This window comes from Macaca nemestrina, chromosome 10 (genome assembly GCF_043159975.1).
Source record: "Macaca nemestrina isolate mMacNem1 chromosome 10, mMacNem.hap1, whole genome shotgun sequence".
In the NCBI taxonomy this organism is placed as follows: domain Eukaryota; kingdom Metazoa; phylum Chordata; class Mammalia; order Primates; family Cercopithecidae; genus Macaca; species Macaca nemestrina.
Genome location: NC_092134.1, coordinates 110,713,951 through 110,733,757, shown reverse-complemented (window position 1 = coordinate 110,733,757; position 19,807 = coordinate 110,713,951). Strand labels below are relative to the sequence as shown.

At 41.6% G+C, this 19,807-nt stretch overlaps 1 protein-coding gene across 7 annotated transcripts in view; it reads right to left on the bottom strand.

Moving 5' to 3' along the window:
- LOC105484268 (DENN domain containing 5B) overlaps positions 1-19,807 on the bottom strand; it is a 205,276-nt gene that overhangs the window by 72,933 nt on the left and 112,536 nt on the right. For all 7 annotated transcript variants that reach the window (XM_011745743.3, XM_011745744.3, XM_071071922.1 and 4 more), the window contains one exon: positions 5,385-5,572. In XM_011745743.3, coding sequence (XP_011744045.1) covers positions 5,385-5,572 — 188 coding nt within the window. The remainder of the gene's footprint in view (positions 1-5,384; positions 5,573-19,807) is intronic.

The window sequence follows — 19,807 nt, the reverse complement described above, 5'->3', positions numbered from 1 at the left end:
CACCCAGGCTGGAGTATAGTGGTGTGATCTCAGCTCACCGCAACCTCTGCCTCCCAGGCTCAAGCAATTCTCTGCCTCAGCCTCCCGAGTAGCTGGGATTACAGGTGTCCGCCACCATGCCTGGCTAATTTTTAAATACTTTTAGTAGAGATGGGGTTTCACCATCTTGGCCAGGCTGGTCTTGAACTCCTGACCTTGTAATCCACCTGCCTCAGCCTCCCAAAGTGCTGGGATTACAGGCGTGAGCTACTGCGCCTGGCCGGCCTACACCATTCTTTACACTGAAAGGTTTAAATGGAAGGTCACATAATTCGAATGGATGATTCAGTATCTCTAAAACAGAAGAAAAAATTTACTAATTTGCTAATCTAAATGTTAACCAACAACCTCCCATCACTTAGATTTTGTACTATTCCCTTCATTTAATGCCTTCCTACTACCTTTTTCTATCCCTCTCCTCCTCCTATGAAAAGGGAAAATGATATATTTTCTGAAATTTTAAAGCTTATTACGGTCATGAAATCACTGCTGAGCTGAAAGTGTACTACAAGGTAGGAGTTCCAACACCACAGCTACTGGTCTGTCTTCATGATCCCACAAAAGTCTCCTATGTCTGCTTAGGAAGGACCCAAGCTGGGGCTTTGATTATCACAAAGTAGAACAGGAAATACAAACTGTGTTATGAAAATGTATTGAAGAAAACTAAAAAGAAGCCCTTTCTCCAAAATAAACAAGAACTCTATAATAGGGCATTCTGATAAGTTGCTTCTCACTTTTAACACCATTAAATTAAAAAAAAATGAGAAGAGTATTGCATGATAAAAATTTACTCAACACCTCAATCTGACATTGCTTTAGGACTAAATATTTCTACTTATCAACACTACTCACAAGCCTTCATGATATGTAACTACTTACTTCCTATTAAAAACAACAAAAGTGGGCTGGGCTCGGTGGCTCACACCTGTAATCCCAGCACTTTGGGAGGCCAACGTGGGCGAATCACGAGGTCAGGAGTTTGAGATCAGTCTGACCAACATGGTGAAACCCGGTCTCTACTAAAAATACAAAAAATAAGCTGGGCGTAGTGGCAGGCGCCTGTAATCCCAGCTATTGGGGAGGCTGAGGCAGGAGAATCACTTGAACCCGGGAGGCAGAGGTGCAGTGAGCTGAGATCACGCCACTGCACTCCAGCCTAAGCAAAAGAGTAAGACTCCGTCTCAAAAACAAAACAACAACAAAAGTGGCAGGGCACAGTGGCTCACGCCTGTAATCCCAGCACTTTGGGAGCCCGAAGTGGGTGGATCACTTGAGGTCAGAAGTTCAAGACCAGCCTGGCCAACACGGTGAAACCCCATCTCTACTGCAAATACAAAAATTAGCTAGGTGTGGTGGCGTGCACCTGTAATCCCAGCTATTCAGGAAGTTGAGGCAAGAGAATAGCTGAATCTGGGAGGTGGAAGTTGCAGTGAGCTGAGATGGTACCACTGCACTCCAGCCTGGGCAACAGAGTGAGACTCCGTCTCAAAAAAAAAAAAAAAAAAAAATTCCCTCAAAAGTAAGAAAACAAAGGCTTAAAGCTTAATCATATCTTCTGCCATGAAACCTTCCTATACCCTTACCCTAAAGGCATTCTGATCTCATCTGTATCTTCTCTGTTCATTTATTCCTCTTACTAACTTACTTTTTAACTTGTGTTATTGGTATTTGTAAACGACTTTTTTGAAAAGCAGAAATCACCTCTTACTTGACTTGATGTCTCCCACTGTATTCTACACAAATAGTGTATGAGACAACTGTTCGGCAAATGAAAGAATAAACTCTGAGGAGATGGTCGTTTCTGGGAACCCTAAAACTGCAGGCTGGAGCAGGAAGTATCGAGACTAATGCAGCTCTCTTCATGTTTAGTAAGTGATCTCACTTCTCAGTGTCTGAAATTAAGCCAGCTTGAGGGTAAGCCGGAGAGAGGAGAGCATTTAAAATATTCCCTCTGGACCAGATGCTGTGGATCGTGCTGGTAAGCTTTGGGAGCCCAAAGCCGGAGGATCACTTGAGCCCAAGAGTTCAAGACCAGTCTGGGCAATGTAGCGAGAGTTCATCTCTACAAATAATAACTTTAAAAAATTAGCTGGGTGTGGTGGCATGTGCCTCTTGTCCTAGCTACTCACAAAGCTGAGGTGGGAGGATCTCCTGAGCTCAGGAGGTCAAGGCTGCAGTGAGCTGTGCGACCACATTCCTGCCTGGGTAACAGAGTGAGACCCTGGCTGAAAAATAAAATAAATAATTCCCTCAGAATCTCTGGGCAAGATATGACAAAAACAAAGTTGCAAAAGCAACTGTTTCAGTTTTTCTCTTAACTTTTTGTTTACCAGTTACCGTGAAGATGAGTAAGAACAGTAGAAAGTGAGGTACATTCCATGCAATTAATCTTCAGTGCCTTCCTTCCACCCTCACTCTCTATATCCTACTCCCTAAAAAACAGTATTACAAATGGTTACTTGTGGCTATCACTTTTAAATCATGGGGATAGCTAGTTGATGATTAATTTACAAATCTATGTAGTTACATTAGTTCGCTAGCAACTAAAATCATACCTTCTTAAAATAATTATTTTGCAAACTTGTCATTTTTTTAAACTATGTTTAGAAGCCTTGTCACTATTTTTAGCCATTATTTTATTTTAGAGTTTTCAGGGAAAGGTGGAGGGAAGTATTACTAGTGAGTGCATTTAAGTCATTTTTTTAAATGACTATTTTTATATCTACTTCCTTCCCAAAATTATGTGAAGCAGATTATTTCATCTCATTGTAAAATGATACCAGAACAAAGTGATAGGCTGTTAGCCTTTTCTTATAAAACAATGATGCCCTAATTTATAGTTTCTACACAGAAGCACTGCTATTTTCACAGCGAATTCAGGTTATTTCATATTATTCTACTCTATGAACAGATGGGTATATGTATTTATTAAGCAGTGTAGATCTCATGAATGAAAAATTAGAAAATCACAGACATTACTTTAAGAGCTTTCAGAATCCTTACATTTGTTTATCTTTAGTGGATACACACAGGCACAGAGATGGAAAAGTTTCCCAACTACAGATATGTCAAGGTGGCACTGAAAAATCTCTCAACAATTGTTACAAAAAATGGAAAGACAATATACATAAAGTTATCTTATAAAATGTTACATGATTAACATACACAATAGATCAGACACTCAACAAGAAACCAAAATATCATTAAGTCTTCAAAACAAAATGCATTTGGCTAGTCTATTTCTTTTTCCTTGAAAATTTAAAGGATTAACTTCTTTGAGCAAATAACATACTAGACTAATTTAATGAAAGTGAAAACAAGAACATTTAAGGAATAGAGAAAAGAGGTAAAACAGAGAAGAAAAACATGCACAAGCCCAAAAAGAACAACAGTCTGTATATGTATCTTATGTGATCTGAATCAAGTTATTTTCCTTTGGGTAAAAACGTTAATTTTTGTGGGGAAATATTCATTAGAATAAAAGTAAGCAGTGGAAGATTATGAGAATCACTACAGAATACAATGGCTGTGGCTTAGTGTTAAATTCACTTATTAAAATGAGAATCTCTGGGAAATAAGAACAAATAAAGGTGAATCTCAGCATGATATTCTATTAAGAAAGATGTGAATTAAATAGCTAGTGATATAATGTAATTAATCAGCTTTTTAAAAAAGTTGTGGCACGTTCTCATCCATATTTCATTTCAAAGACTTTACATGGTAATCCTCAGTACCATTAACAATAGGTAAAAATTAGGCCAGGTGTGGTGGCTCACACCTGTAATCCCAGCATTTTGGGAGGCCGGGGTGGGCGGATCACCTGAGGTCGGGAGTTTGAGACCAGCCTGATCAACATGAAGAAAACCCGTCTCTACTAAAAATACAAAATTAGCTGGGCGTGGTGGTGCCTGTCAGCTACTTGGGAGGATGAGGCAGGAGAATCACTTAAACCCAGGAGGCGGTGAGCCAAGATCCCGCGATTGCACTCCAGTCTGGGCAACAAAAGCAAAACTCCGTCTCAAAAGAAAAGAAAAGAAAAGAAAAAAAAAAGTAAAAACAACACATGGGAGGTGTTATTATTCTTATTTTATAGATCAGAAATATGCTTTCAATAATTCTTGTTTATTTATTTATTTATTTATTTTGAGACAGAGTCTCGCTCTGTCGCCCAGCCTGGAGTGCAGTGGTGTGATCTCGGCTTACTGCAACCTACACTTCCAGGGTTCAAGCGATTCTACTGCCTCAGCCTTCCAAGTAGCTGGGACTACAGGTGCGTGCCACCACACCTGGCTAATTTTTGGTATTTTTAGTAGAGACGGATTTCATCATGTTAGCTAGGATGGATCTCTTGACCTTGTGATCCACCCGCCTCAGCCTCCCAAAGTGCTGGGATTACAAGCATAAGCCACCGCGCCTGGTCTATTTTTTTTAAACATTTGAAAGTACAACACACAGAAAGTATAACAACTTTAAGGTGGCATAAAAGTTAGGTGTTAGAATTTTTATCTCAACCACCAAGCCAAGCTGACATTTAGAACAGATAATGGGCCCTGTATCTGAAAACAGAGAATACTGAAGTATTTGATATTTCCATTATCCCTAGTTTGCTGCAACATGTTACTTTTCAGTTGACAGAGGTCAAAAATCAAATTCACCTCAAATGATAATGATTTTAAAGGATGTTAAAACCTGGGTTGTATTGTTTAAAAACAAAATTTATAACATGAGTGAAGAAAAAAAATGTTACCAGAATAAAGCAATGAGATCATGCTACCACTGCTCCATCTTCACAAATTTATAGTTGTGAAAATCAGCCACTGTCTTGTTTTGAACCAGGTTTAGTTAATGACTATGTGGTAGTTATCATCAGGAGTCTGCATTCTATAGCTGAGGCTCTCCCCTAGCCATACTTGGAGATTCAGGAGAGTCAAAAAGACAGATAAAATTTGGACAAAGGCCGGGCGCAGTGGCTCAAGCCTGTAATCCCAGCACTTTGGGAGGCCGAGACGGGCGGATCACGAGGTCAGGAGATCGAGACCATCCTGGCTAACACAGTGAAACCCCGTCTCTACTAAAAAAAAAAAAAAAATAGCCGGGCGAGGTGGCGGGCGCCTGTAGTCCCAGCTACTCAGGAGGCTGAGGCAGGAGAATGGCGCAAACCCGGGAGGCGGAGCTTGCAGTGAGCTGAGATCTGGCCACTGCACTCCAGCCTGGGCGACAGAGCGAGACTCCGTCTCAAAAAAAAAAAAAAAAAAAAAATTTGGAGAAAGACAATGTGATCTAGCAAAGTCGCCTTGACCTAAATCAGCAAACAGCAAATGCTTCACCATTCATTGTAGTTTTACCTCTTGAGGAAGTTCTAGTTTAGAACGGTCAGTTCCTTCTTTTGACTGAAGGCCCATCAGATAAGGGACAGGAGCATCAAGAAAATGTAGCAGAGAAGCAGGTAGGATGGGCACATAAACATGTTGCCATTGAAACGGGAACAAAAGTGTGGTGATGCCTTCCGCCACAGTCATCAGGCGTTGATAATCTGCACAGAACAAGGAAAAAGAGAGGGGAAGAGTGCAAGGAAAAACATAATCACTTAATTAGGCTGGAAAATGTGGATTTTAAGAAAAAAATTTATGCGTTAAAAGTAAATATTTCTTTATGATCATGCAGAAAATAGCTCAGTTCTATTCCACTATAATTAAATAATTAAATGGTTTCATTTGAATAGTTTTAAGGGAGTGTGGGTAGGTGGGAAACATCACACTCTTTGCTTCTTAAAATCATGGGTAGGCGAACTTATATTCTCTTAAAGTGTGGCGAAATCAAGAACTAATAAAACTGCTCTTGGCATTTATCCCACTAAAAATGTACAAGATACAGTGTAACATTATTATGATGATGATTTTTGAGATGAAGTCTCACTTTGTTGCCCCGGCTGCAGTGCAATAGTGCGATCTCAGCTCACTGCAACCTCCGCATCTTGGATTCAAGCAATTCTCCTGCCTCAGCCTCCCAAGTAGCTGAGATTATAGGCGCCCACCACCACACCAGGCTAATTTTTGTATTTTTCGTAGAGATGGGGATTCTCCATGTTGGCCAGGGTGGTCTTGAACTCTTGACCTCAAGCAATCCGCCCATATCAGCCTCCCAAAGTGCTGGGATTACAGGCGTGAGCCACTGCGCTCCGCCAGTATAACATTTTTGATCACTTCTTTATACATGCATGTTCACACAATTCCCAATTCAGAGGCATTTTTCTTTTTCTCTCTCTTTTTTTTTTTTTGAGACAGTCTTGCCCTGTTAACCAGGCTGGAGTGCAGTGGCATGATCTCGGCTTACGGCAACCTCCATCAGAGGCTTTTCTCTTATATGGTATATATGATCGTGGCTATAGCTTTTGGTTAGCTGATTATACTTATTTTAGCCTTTACTTTGGGAGTACAAGAAGTCAAACAGATACATGCATTCATAGTCACACTTCCTATGTCTACCCCAACCACAAAACTATCACAGCTGGGTATTCCTGAGTTAACAGAAAATTAAGGATTAGTGTTTTTGTTATGTTTTATTTACATGAACTCACTAGTTTACCAAATTTAAAAGCTCCCCACAACAGTAAAGTAGCCTTTTAAACCACTCTGCAACGGCTGCTTTATACTTACGTATGTCCACAATTCCTATTTAAATGTTTAGAAGTAGATACGTTGGCCAGGCGTGCTGGCTCACGCCTGTAATCCCAGCACTTTGGGGATCACAAGGTGATCCGCCAAGGTGGGCAGATCACAAGGTCAGAAGTTCGAGACCATCCTGGCTAACATGATGAAACCCCATCTCTACTAAAAATACAAAAAATTAGCCGGGCGTGGTGGCGGGCGCCTGTAGTCCTAGCTACTCGGGAGGCTGAGGCAGGAGAACGGCGTGAACCCAGGAGGCGGAACTTGCAGTGAGCCGAGATCATGCCACTGCACTCCAGCCTGGGCTACAGAGCGAGATTCTGTCTCAAAAAAAAAAAAAAAGAAGTAGATATGTTTTAGAATTCAGATTTTTTAATTAAAAAAAGCAATATGGTGCATATACCACATACATGAACTATCTAGGGCAGTATCCTATAATCAAATACATTAGAATTTCTGTAGCAAACCATATATGTCCCAGTAGGACAGATAATCAAAGAATATGAATAGGGTCACTCTGGTTCAGGTCTGGTTTTGCTGATGAATGAGTTACAAAAAGAATGTTTGGTTTTTAGAATTTTTTGGATTTAAGAATTGAAGACAATGGATTGTGAGCTTGTAATAATCCTTTCACAGAATCCATTGTGAACAAATACAGTAAAATCTTTGGGAGGAAGAATTTAGGGGAGTCTTTTAAAAAAGGTTAAGGAAATGATCAGATGTTACTTGAGTCACATCAACTCAAAGACCTGACCAAGCATAAACAGGATGTTTTACATTTAAATTTTTTCTTGTGTCATTTTATAATTTTAAATGACTACCTTTTTGGTAATGAATCATCAGTTATCCACAGCCCAAGTTTACTTAAAATTTTCCTTATTTGATTCATAAAGATTCAAATTTTAGGTGAAAACCTGTTTACAGGAATAACTTCTAAAACAAACACCAGGTGGCCTGAAAGGTAGGGGTCAGCCATACAAGCACAAAGAGCTAATAACCTAATTACCTGGGGTGGACACACACATTTTATCAGCTGAGGCCCACTGAAGAAGCTAGGCTGAGACAGCTGGCACTCTCTGTGCAGGTGAGGCGGGTAGTAGAGGAGACCAGACAATCAGTTCCTACCACTCTGCTAGGAATAATCAGGCAGATGTTTGAACTGTAGGCAATAAGGGTCTTTTATCCCAGGGGCGGAGATGGGGTGAGGATGAAAAGTTGACCTGAAACCCCTGAAGTCGGCTGGATGCCCCCTAGGTGTAGAAGCTGTGCCCTAATTAGAACTAACTGAAGTTCTGCACCATCACAGGACTCGATTATGGCCCCTGGCCCCTGTACTGTCTCTCCTCTCTGTGAGTTTCCTAAGGACAGAGTGGCACCCATTTTCTCTGGTTCTACCCATAAAGCACAGGGCCTACTTCACACCCAGTGTGGACTAACACTTACTGACACTACTAAATGTTATGTTTTTTTTCCTCTTAAGTTCAACAAAATCCTAACAAAATACCAAAAAAGGCTGGCCAGGCGCAGTGGCTCATGCCTGCGATCCCAGTACTTTGGGAGACCGAGGTGGGAGGATCACCTGAGGTCAGGAGTTAGAGGCCAGTCTGGTCAACATGGTGAAACCCTGTCTCTACTAAAAATACAAAAACTAGCAGGGCATGGTGGCAGGCACCTGTAATCCCAGTAACTTGGGAGGCTGAGGCAGGAGAATTGCTTGAACCCAGGAGACAGAGGTTGCAGTGAGCCCGGATTGTGCCACTGCACTCCAGCCTGGGCAACAGCGAGACTCCGTTTCAGAGGAAAAAAAAAAAAAAAGAAAAGCCAAGCACAACACCTGTAATCCCAGCACTTTGAGAGGCCAAGGCAGGTGAATCATCTGAGGCCAGGAGTTCAAGACAAGCCTGCCCATCATGGCATAACCCCATCTCTAGTAAAAATACAAAAATTAGGCATAGGGGCACATGCCTGTAATCTCAGCTACTTAGGAAGCTGAGGCACGAGAATCGCCTGAATCCAGGAGGCAGAGGTTGCAGTGAGCTGAGATCACACCACTGCACTCCAGGCCTGGGTGACAGAGTAAGATTCTGTCTCAAAAAACCAAAAAAACACACAAACAAAAAATACTCAACAACAAAAACCCACCAGGAGTAGGAAGAGACAATTATGTACAGTTACAGACCATGAAGACGAAATCCAGAGAAATCTCCTTAGATTCTACTCTGTGGTCATCATTTCAACCAAGGATTGGGGCCTTTTATATTCTTGTAACCTCAGTATTTACCACAGTATCTGACATATAATAGAGGCCAAAACAGTATTTTTGAACGAATAGATGATGAGTGGGAAAAGAATATATATAATCTTGCTAGACAGCTATAACTTAAAAAGACATGCTTAGATTTTATTCCATCCATGTGTTGTGGGTGTTCTATGTCTATTCTTCTTTCCAGTTCTGCATTCTCTTCAAGACTGGTTGAAGTACCACACACATGTTTTTCTTTTCTGAGATGGAGTTTTCACTCTTGCTGCCCAGGCTGGAGCGCAATGATGCAATCTCAGCTCACTGCAACCTCCACCTCCTGGGTTCAAGCGATTCTCCTGCCTCACTCAGCCTCCTGGGTAGCTGGGATTACAGGCACCGCCACCATGCCTAGCTAATTTTTTTGTATTTTTAGTAGAGATGGGGTTTCACCATGTTGGCCAGGCTGGTCTCGAACTCCTGACTTCAGGTGATCCACATGCCTCGGCCTCCCAAAGTGCTGAGAGTACAGGCGTGAGCCACTGCGCCCAGCTCACACATTTTTTAATAATGCAATTATTCAGCAGAAACAAGACAATTCTTTTTAACTGAATCAAGAAATAAAAGGCAGATTTTTCTTCTTTAAGCATTTTTTTTAAACTTAAGTATTTTAGGAAAGTCTTTTTATAATTGATACTCAAAGTGATGAATGCATAAAAGAAGGCATTTTAATATTTAAGACAGGCCTCAGCATGGCACATGAGGCTCTTCATGATTTGGCCCTTGTCTGCCTCATTCCTTATCACCACTCTATATGCAGTAAGATCATCTGCTTGCAGTCCATGTTTTCACAGGCCCTGTGCCCCTTGTATATTGTTTTCCTCTGCCCAGAATGTCCCTTCCTCTCGCACTGCCTGACTAGGTTCCACTTTTTCCTCAGGCAATTGCTTCTTTGGAAAGCCTTTCCTAACACTTCTTATCACCACCAGGCTACTATCTACATGCTTCGACAGTACCCTATCTGTATTTCCATCACAGGAATTACTCATCTCACTAAAACATTACAATTCTGTCATAATTCTCTCTTTATGGTTTCTCTTCCCCAATACACCATCATCTCCTACAGAGCAATATCTGTATTCTTCTTTTTATTTATTTTTGGAGACAGGGTCTCACTCTTTCATCTAGGCCGGAGTGCAGTGGTGCAGTCTTGGCTCACTGCAGCCTCTGCCTCTCAGGTTCAAGCGATTCTCATACCTCACCCTCCCGAGTAGCTTGTATTACAGCTGTACACCACCACACCCGGTTTTTTGTGTTTTTTGTAGAATGGAGTTTCGCCATGTTGGCCAGGCTGGTCTTGAACTCCTGACCTCAAGTGATCTGCCTGCCTCCGCCTCCCAAAGTGCTGAGATTACAGGCATGAGCCACTGCGCCTGGACATATCTGTATTTTTAATCTTAGAATTGTTAATATTCAACATATGACCTACTACATGGTCAGTAGCCAGTAAATATGCTTTGGGAAATTAATATGTTAACATCCAAGGCATGTAAAATGAAATAAAAGTAGACATTAAAAAATTATGCTTGACTATATTACACAATAAAAACATACTGTCAAGAATTTGCCTACTGGTGGCTCTGGCACAGATCCCAAGGTGGCAATGGCCTCTGCTGCCGCAGTCCCTGCCATGCTGTCCACTAGCATTACTGTGGAGAATAAGATCAGCCCCTCGAGGGCAACAGAGGGGGATGGGTCTGGAGCTGCAGTTGGCGGCACAGGAACCATGGTGGTGCAGATCAGGAGCTGTGTCTAGCAAGCTTTATGCCTTGCCAAGCACTGCCAATGGAGATGTGAAGCTGCTGGTGGTATTCAGCATGCCTCTGGTAGACTTTCTGATGTAGCTGGAAGATTATACACTTATGATCCTGGATGCTGTGACTGACTACTTTCTATTTTTATTTTTGAGACAGAATCTCACTCTGTTGCCCAGGCTGGAGTGCAGTGGCATGAACTTGGCTCACAGCAACCTCTGCCTCCCGGGTTCAAGTGGTTCTCCTGCCTCAGCCTCCCCAGCAGCTGGGATTACAGGCGCACGCCACCAGGCCTGGCTAATTTTTGTATTTTTGTAGAGATGGGGTTTCACCATGTTGGCCAGGTTAGTCTCAAACTCCTGACCTCAAGTAATCCGCCTGTCTCAGCCTTCCAAAGTGCAGGGATTACAGGCGTGAGCCATGCGCCCGGCCCAATGTGACTGAGTATTATCTGAATTACATTGGCTTTGAGGTCTCAGACACATGCATAACTTGGTTTATCTCCCTAGTTTCACAGAAATTTATCTCAGGCATTGCCAACAATGACTTACGGCACTGGAAAATGAAAGGCACAGCCTCTGGCAGCTCCTGAAGTAAGAGCAAAGACTAATCATGGAGTACTTGACCCCTGTCCTCAGTATGACATCAATGTGGGGCCACCACACCACCTAAGCCACCCAACCTAAACATGTTTGTCTGTAACACGCTTCACTGTGACCAAAAATGTCAAAGAAAGGGCTAATTATAGATTAAACACAGGTAAAGAGAGAATTCATAAAGTAGGAGACAGATGTGGAGAAATTACCCAGAATGCAGCACAGAGACACACAGAAAATGGGAATGAGGCCGGGTGTGGTGGCTCATGCCTGTAATCTCAGCACTTTGGGAGGCCCAGGCGGGTGGATCACGAAGTCAAGAGATCAAGACCATCCTGGTCAAAATGGTAAAACCCCATCTATACTAAAAATGCAAAAATTAGCTGGGCGTGGTGGCATGTGCCTGTAGTCCCAGCTACTCAGGAGGCTGAGACAGGAGAACTGCTTGAACCCGGGAGGCAGAGGTTACAGTGAGCAGAGTTCACACCACTGCACTCCATCCTGGGTGACAGAGTGAGACTGTCTCAAAACAACAACAATAACAACAACAACAACAACAACAAAGATGTTTAATTAGAGTTTCAGGAGGATTAAAAAAAGATACATGAAAGCAATATTTACCAAGATAGTCGAGAATTTTCCAAAATGGGTAAACGACAGTTCTTAAATTTCAGGAAACATAATGAATCACAAGCAGAACAAATAAAGCAAGCCTCATTCAGATAAATCAGTCACAATATTGGACACCAAAGACAGAAAATCTTAAATATAACCAGAGTTGAAACAACAGATTTCTGGCTAATGAATAATAATGACAGTCATTCATTAGAACGACATTAGAAGTGATAGCTGACTTCTCAACAGCAACACAGGAAACCAGAAGATGATAGAATATTATCCTCAGAGTACTAAGAGAAAAAAAAAACCTTTTAACATATAATTTAACATCCAATGAACTATTTAAGATGATAGAATATTATCTTCAGTGTATTAAGAGCCAAAAAAGAAAAACTTTTAATATAGAATTTAATATCCAACGAACTATTTTTCAAAAACAAGGAGAAAACAAAATCTAACAGAGAAAGCTACCTCAGGAAAGGAACTTCTAAGAATACATGTTAGGAAGAAGACTGATCTCAGAAGAAATCTCTAAGATTGAAATAAAATTGTGAATTTTCAAAAAATAATAACTGAGGCTGGGTGCAGTGGCTCACACCTACAATCCCAGCACTTTGGGAGGCTGAGGCAGAGGACTGCTTGAGCCTAGGACTTCGTGAGCAGCCTGGACAAGATAGTGAGACCCCCATCTCTACCAAAAAAAAAAAAAAAAAAAAAAAAATTAGCCCAGCTTGGTGGCGTGTACCTGTAGTCCCAGCTATCAGGAGGCTGAGGCAGTAGGATCGCCTGAGTCCAGGAGTTCAAGGATGCAATGAGTTATGGTTGCATCACTGCACTCCAGCCTAGGTAATAGAGTGAGACCTTGTTTCAAAGAAAAACAAAATAAGGTCACTATGAGTAAATTTAAACAAAACCAAGTGTATAGAATAAAAATGTCTAATTTGAGGGATTACTAAAACTGAACAATCATAACAAGTAAGCCACGATGAGCATGGAGTTAAAGCATTTTATAGTATCTGTAAAGATTCTATAACATAAGAGTAACTGTTCATGTTGAAATCTCAAAATTTACCATTAAGAGCATATAACATCTAAACAGAAAAAACTACAATGAGAAAAAAATTTAAATCAATTCAAAACATCAAAAACAAAGAGAGAGAGAGAGAGAGAGAGAGAAAAGCAAGACAAATGGCCAAAATAAATGAAAATTTAAAAATTCTTAGAATGAGCCAGGTATGGTGGCTCACACCTCTAATTCCAGAACTTTGAGAGGCCGAGGTGAAAGGATTGCTTGAGCCTAGGAGTTCCAGAACAGCCTGGGCAACATACGGAGACCCCCACCTTTAAAAAAAATTAAAAACTGGCCAGGTATGGTGGCGTGCACCTGTAGTCCCAGCTACAAGGGAGGTTGAGGTAGAAGGATGGCTTGAGCCTGAGAAGTTGAGGCTACAGTGAGCTGTGATCACACCACTGCATTCCAGTCTGGGTGACAGAGAAAGACCCTGTCTCAAAAATATATATATATATTTTTAGAATTCAATGATAATGAAAATATCAGATACTAAGACTTGTGGGATGCACCTAACACAGGACTCAACTGCTTAAGATGCTGATTTTGGTGGGCAGGTGGGGAGAAAGAAAGGTTTAGTAAGCCCAAAGAAAGTAGCAGAAAGAAGTGAATAATAAAAATAAAACCATAAATTAATAAAACATAAAACAAAGGTACAATAGAGGATACCAATGAAAGTAAAAGCTGGTTCTTTAAAAAGAGTAATAGGGCTGGGCACAATGGCTCATGCCTGTGATCCCAGCACTTTGGGAGGCCAACACAGGAGGATCGCTTGAGCCCAGGAGTTTGGGACTAGTCTGGCCAACACAGTGAGACCTTGTCATTTCAAAAAATAAAAAAAATTAGCCAGGCATGGTGGCATGCACCTGTAGTTCCAGCTACTTGGGAGGCTAAGGCAGGAGGATTGCCTGAGCCCAGGGAGGTCAAGACTGCAGTGAGCCTTGATCATGCTATTGCACTCCAGGATGGGCAACAGTGTGAGGCCCTGTCTCAAGAAACCAAACAAACAAAAAGAAGTAATATAATTGACAAACTTCAGGTAAAAATAACTGGGGAAAAAGAGACTGCACAAACAGTATTAGGAATGAAAAGGAGGACAAAACTACAGATATAACAGGGGTCAAGAAAATAAGGAAATATTAAGACATTTTACTAATAAATTGAAAGCTTAATAAAAATTTTCTTAGAGAAAATAGTAAGGACAAAAATTTATTCAAGAAAAAAATAGAGGTGGCCAGGCGCACTGCCTCAGGCCTGTAATCCCAGCACTTTGGGAGGCCGAGGCAGGTGGATCACTGGAGGTCAGGAGTTCAAGACCAACCTGGCCAACGTGGTGAAACCTGTCTCTACTAAAAATACAAAAATTAGCTAGCTGTGGTGGCATGTGCCTATAATCCCAGCTACTCAGGAGGCTGAGGCAGGACAATGACCTGAACCCGGAGGCAGAGGTTGCAGTGAGCTGAGATCATGCCACTGCACTCTAGCCTGGGTGACAGAGCCAGACTCCATCGCAAAAAAAAAAAAAAAAAAAAAAAAAAAGAAAGAAAGAAAGAAGAAGAAATACAGAGGAGCTTCTGGACTGGCAAACACATTAAGGTGCTGGATAAGTCCAAAGAAAGCAGAGCAGCTCTGCACCCACCCCTACACGTACTTTTATACCTCTCTTCCGTTTGGCTGTTCCTGAGTTGTATCCTTTACAATAAACCAGTTACAGTAAGTAAACTGCTTTCTTGAGTTCTGTGAATCATTCTGGGAATTTATAGAACTTGAGGGGTTGGGGGATGGTGGTGGAGAACCCCTGATTTTGCAGTCACCCAAGAAAAAATGTATGTGGCCTGGTGCTATGGTTTGGACATGGTAGTTTGTCCCCAATGTTGGAGGTGAGGTATTTGGGTCCTGGGGGGGCATCTCTCATGAATGGCTTTGTGCCATTCTCATGGTTGTGAGCGAGTAGTTTTCACTCTTACTTTCCATGAAAATTGGTTATTGAAAAGAGTCTGGCATCTCCCTCCTCTCTCTTGCTTCCTTCCTCTTGCCATGTGATTCTGGCTCCCCTTCACCTCCTGCCATGAGTAGATGCTTCCCAAGGCCCTCATCAGAAGCAGATTCTAGCACATGCATAGAACTGTGAGCCAAATAAACCTCTTTTCTTTTTTCTTTGAGACAGGGTCTCGCTCTGTCATGAGGCTGTAGTACAGTGACATAACCATGGCTCACTGCAGCCTCTAACTCCTGGGCTCAGGTGATCCTCCACCTCAGCCTCCCAAGTAGCCGGGACTACAGGCAAACACTACCATGCCTGGCTAATTTATTATTATTATTATTATTATTATTATTATTATTTTTGAGATGGAGTTTCACTCTTGTTGCCCAGGCTGGAGTGCATTGGCGCGATCTCGGCTCACAATGCAATCTCTGCCCCCAGGGTTCAAGCGATTCTCCTGCCTCAGCCTCCTGAGTAGCTGGGATTACAGGCATGCACCACCATGCCTGGCTAACTTTGTATTTTCAGTAGAGATGGGGTTTCTCCATGTTGGTCAGGCTGGTCTTGAACTCACAACCTCAGGTGATCCACCCACCTCAGCCTCCCAAAGTGTTGGGATTTACAGACATGAGCCACGGCACCCAGCCTGAAACGAAAGTCTTTTTTTTTTTTTGAGACGGAGTCTCACTCTGTTGCCCAGGCTGGAGTGCGGTGGCCGGATCTCAGCTCACTGCAAGCTCCGCCTCCCGGGTTTACGCCATTCTCCTGCCTCAGCCTCCCGAGCAGCTGGGACTACAGGTGCCCGCCACCTCGCCCGGCTAGTTTTTTTGTATTTTTTAGTAGAGATGGGGTTTCACCGTGTTAGCCAGGATGGTCTCGATCTCCTGACCTCGTGATCCGCCCGTCTCGGCCTCCCAAAGTGCTGGGATTACAGGCTTGAGCCACCGCGCCCGGCCTACGAGAGTCTTAATATAGCATTAACAAAGGTTGCATGGACTATAAGGACCCTCAGATGGTTTCCCAACATTAAAGGGCCAAAACAAATCTGCTCTATTTGCCCCAGCATAGAGAAATTTTAAATGTAAGAAGGCAAAGATTATAGTTAGAAACATGATCTGGAATTGCTTCGGGATATAGTAAGGCAAATTAATCAAAATAAAGACTGACAAAAGGGCCAGGATACCTTGCTGAACTACCAAAACCTAATGCACAGGAGTGGGTCAAATAATCAAGGGTTGGAGAAGTTTCTGGGGACTCATTTGAGAGCCTTATACGCTGTTACACCAAAATCTTTTGGTTAAGTCTTTTAAAAAAAAAAAAATAAATAAAAAGATAGGGTCTTACTCTGTCACCCAGGCTGGAGTGCAGTAGCACAATCTCAGGTTACTGCAACCTCCACCACCCAGGCTCAAGCGATCCTCCCACCTCAGCCCCTGTAGTAGCTGAGACTACAGGTGCACACCACTATGCCTGCCTAATTTTTGTATTTTAGTAGAGATGGGGTTTTGCCATGTTGCCCAGACTGGTCTCAAACTCCTGGGCTCAAGTGATCCTCCTGCCTCAAACTCCCAAAGTGTTGGGATTACAGGCACAAGCCACTGCCTCAATACAGTGGCTTGCAGCCTTAGTGCAGACTACAATTAGAATGATAATATATTAAAGTGTTAAAGTTGACAGGATTAAGGAGGAAGTCTGAATGAAATTGGAACATTTAAACAGACTTTACCTAAATGTTTCATGGGAGTGGATCTTACGTTTGACTGTTTCACCCCATTTCTCCTATCTAGTACAGTAAAACAGAGGACACAGTGTCAATCTACCTTTCAAGCAATATTAATTGGACATGCTAAATGGGAATGAATTAGATTGCCTGAGCTCACACAGTGTAGAACAGAGAAGCTGGAGCACTGGTACAAATTCTCTGTATGTGGAGTGTGGGCTAGGGCTATGTCAAAAGCCTGTGAGTGCCTCCCAGTGACAACTATCAGGGTGCTGGACTACAGAATTTCCATTTGAGGGGCAATTACTAAGTATGCTATTGGATATTGATTTAAAGTGCCCCTATGGCTGAAGGACATAAAATAATGCTGAAACTTGAAATATCCATGGTATCTAGGGGGATTTTGGAAAAACACTCAAATGGGAGAGGACACTGCCCAAAAGAGTTCCCTAATGAAAAAGAAATGGTTTATACTGGATCTTGTTACCAGAGGAATGCAAGGAAGAGATTCTCACATATAGGGAGCCTCTTTTTCCCTAGGACTGACTTTGGAACTGTAAGAGAAGCTTCTACATTTAATTGTCACTTGGACAATGCACTATAAACACCTCTCAGTTGACCAACAAAGTATTGGTTTATGGATGGCAGTTCCAAGGAGAATGATGATGTTCGCTTGAGCATGCCTAGCAATTTGTGATGAGAAAGCTCCCAACTTTTTCAAGAAAACTTCAAGTAGCTTCCACTTTCTGACAAGGTTAATTCACATACGACTCAGAGGGATGAAAGAACAGAGGGATGGCAGAGGAGCACTGCAAAGGCACACAGGCATGCAGTGTGGTGTGGGCGGTGGGTAGTGGTTTATTTCAACTATGAAGAACCAAAGGAGATAAGCAAGGCCCAAAAATGTTCCTTAGACTTTTGTACCGGTATCAAAAGCTAGACATTGGTGTTTAAATTCCCCTTTTATTCTTCCACTAGTTCTTTGTAAAAAGTATCATACTCTGATTTTCATACTGAGCTGCTCCAGGTATTTCCCAATTGCAGAACAAAGTGCCCATTTCTGATCTGGGGTCCTAGAAAAGAGCCTTCACATCCTGGGTACGTTTTCTCTACTTAGAATTTCTAGCTAGTTATCACTGCAAAGTGACAGTGATATATACACTTCCTAAATAACAGATTGAATTGGTTTAAATGGGCTGTGGATCGGAATTTCAAATCAGTCTAGAAGGACATTTTCATTACTGAAATCCATGTACTTTGATTCACTTTGGGTTTTCATGGTAATTCTTCAGCACATGCAATGTTTTCAAATTTATGGCATAGCTTTATCAGTGAGTAAGAAATGAAGTATCACATGTTATTAGAACTCCCTTAACACAGTTAAGAAGAGTAAAGGAGGGCACCCAAGTACAAATCAACATAAGCACTCTTATTTCATTCATTTAAATGAAATATTTCTCTCTAATAAAAGAGACATTGTCTATTAAAATCTAGATTTACACAGAGCTTTCATTTTATACTCTACAATTATTTCACATGACACCTTTACAACAGACCCACAGAATGAGTTAATCATTTAAAAATAAATATTGAGATGGATAAGGAGAGGTTAAGTGTAGTGCCCAATACAGTTAACACAGTGGTTAAGCATCTGAAAAAAGACTGATGAAACCCAATTCTTAGTAGTACCATACTACTTACTAGCTGTATCATCTTGGGCAGATTACTTAGTTTCCCCAAGCCTCAATCTCTTCCTCAACAAAAAATGCAGAACAGTACTAACTCACTGTTGAGAGGATTAAATGTAGGGAAAAGATCCAAAATATACAATGCCTTTTTGTAGCACAATTCCTAACATAGAATGATTTTAGTGAATGGTTATAAATTCACTGTATGGGAATTTTTTGGGGTATGACACTTTAAATTTTTAAAAAACCCAGTTCTATAATCTAGGGATTCACTCTGTTGTTCGCAGCATACAGATTACAAAAATATACTCAGAGTATAAAACCATATCCATAAATGCTTATTCTTCTTCATTTGAAACTGAAATTAATTAGTAGATATTAATGAACTAAAACCCCTGAATAGACTCGATAAACCAAATGGGACAAGCTAAGCAGTGGCTCACACCTGTAAACCCTGAATTTTGGGAAGCTGAGGCAGAAGGATCACCTGAGCCCAGGAGTTTCAAACAAGCCTGGGCAGTGTAGTGAGACTTCATCTCTACTAAAAATAAAAAAAATTAGTCAGGTGTGGTAATGCATGCCTGCAGTCCCAGCTACTCAGGAGGCTGAGGGGTGAAGGTTGCTTGAGCCCTGGAGTTTGAGGTTGCAGTGAGCTACGATCATGTTGCTGCATTCCAGCCTGGGCACCAGAGTGAGACCCTGTCTCAAAACAAACAAACAAAAAAAGAGCAGAAATAGGAGAGCTCAGGACAGATCACAAACGGTGAGACATAAAGTGCTATTTAAAAGAGGAAGTGTGGGCCGGGTGCGATGGCTTATGCCTATAATCCCAGAACTTCGGGAGACTGAGGCAGGCAGATTACCTAGGGTCAGGAGTTCGAGACCAGCCTAGTCAACATGGCAAAACCTCATCTCTACTAAAAATACAAAATTAGCCAGGCATGGTGGTGCGTGCCTGTACTCCCAGGTACTTGGGAGGCTGAGGCACGAGAATCGCTTGAACCCAGGAGGTAGAAATTGCAATGAGCCGAGATAACGCCACTGCACTCCAGCCTGGGCAACAGAGTGAGACTCTATCTCAATAAAAAATAAAATAAAAATAAAAAATAAAAGAGGAAGTGTGATAATGGAAGGTTTTGGGTTTTTTTTGGTTTGTTTTTTGACTTCTAAAAAAAGCATGGTACACAATATAAAGGAACATATGTTAGGTTCTTTGGAATAAACTCTTGACTATATCATTTAAAAAGGTTTTATGTTAAATGTAGTAATATGTTGAACCTTCACAACTCAGAGATAAGTATAATTTATAGAAGATTATATGGGACTAATAAAACTAGTAATTATTATAATAGCATCAGCTATAATTTAGTCA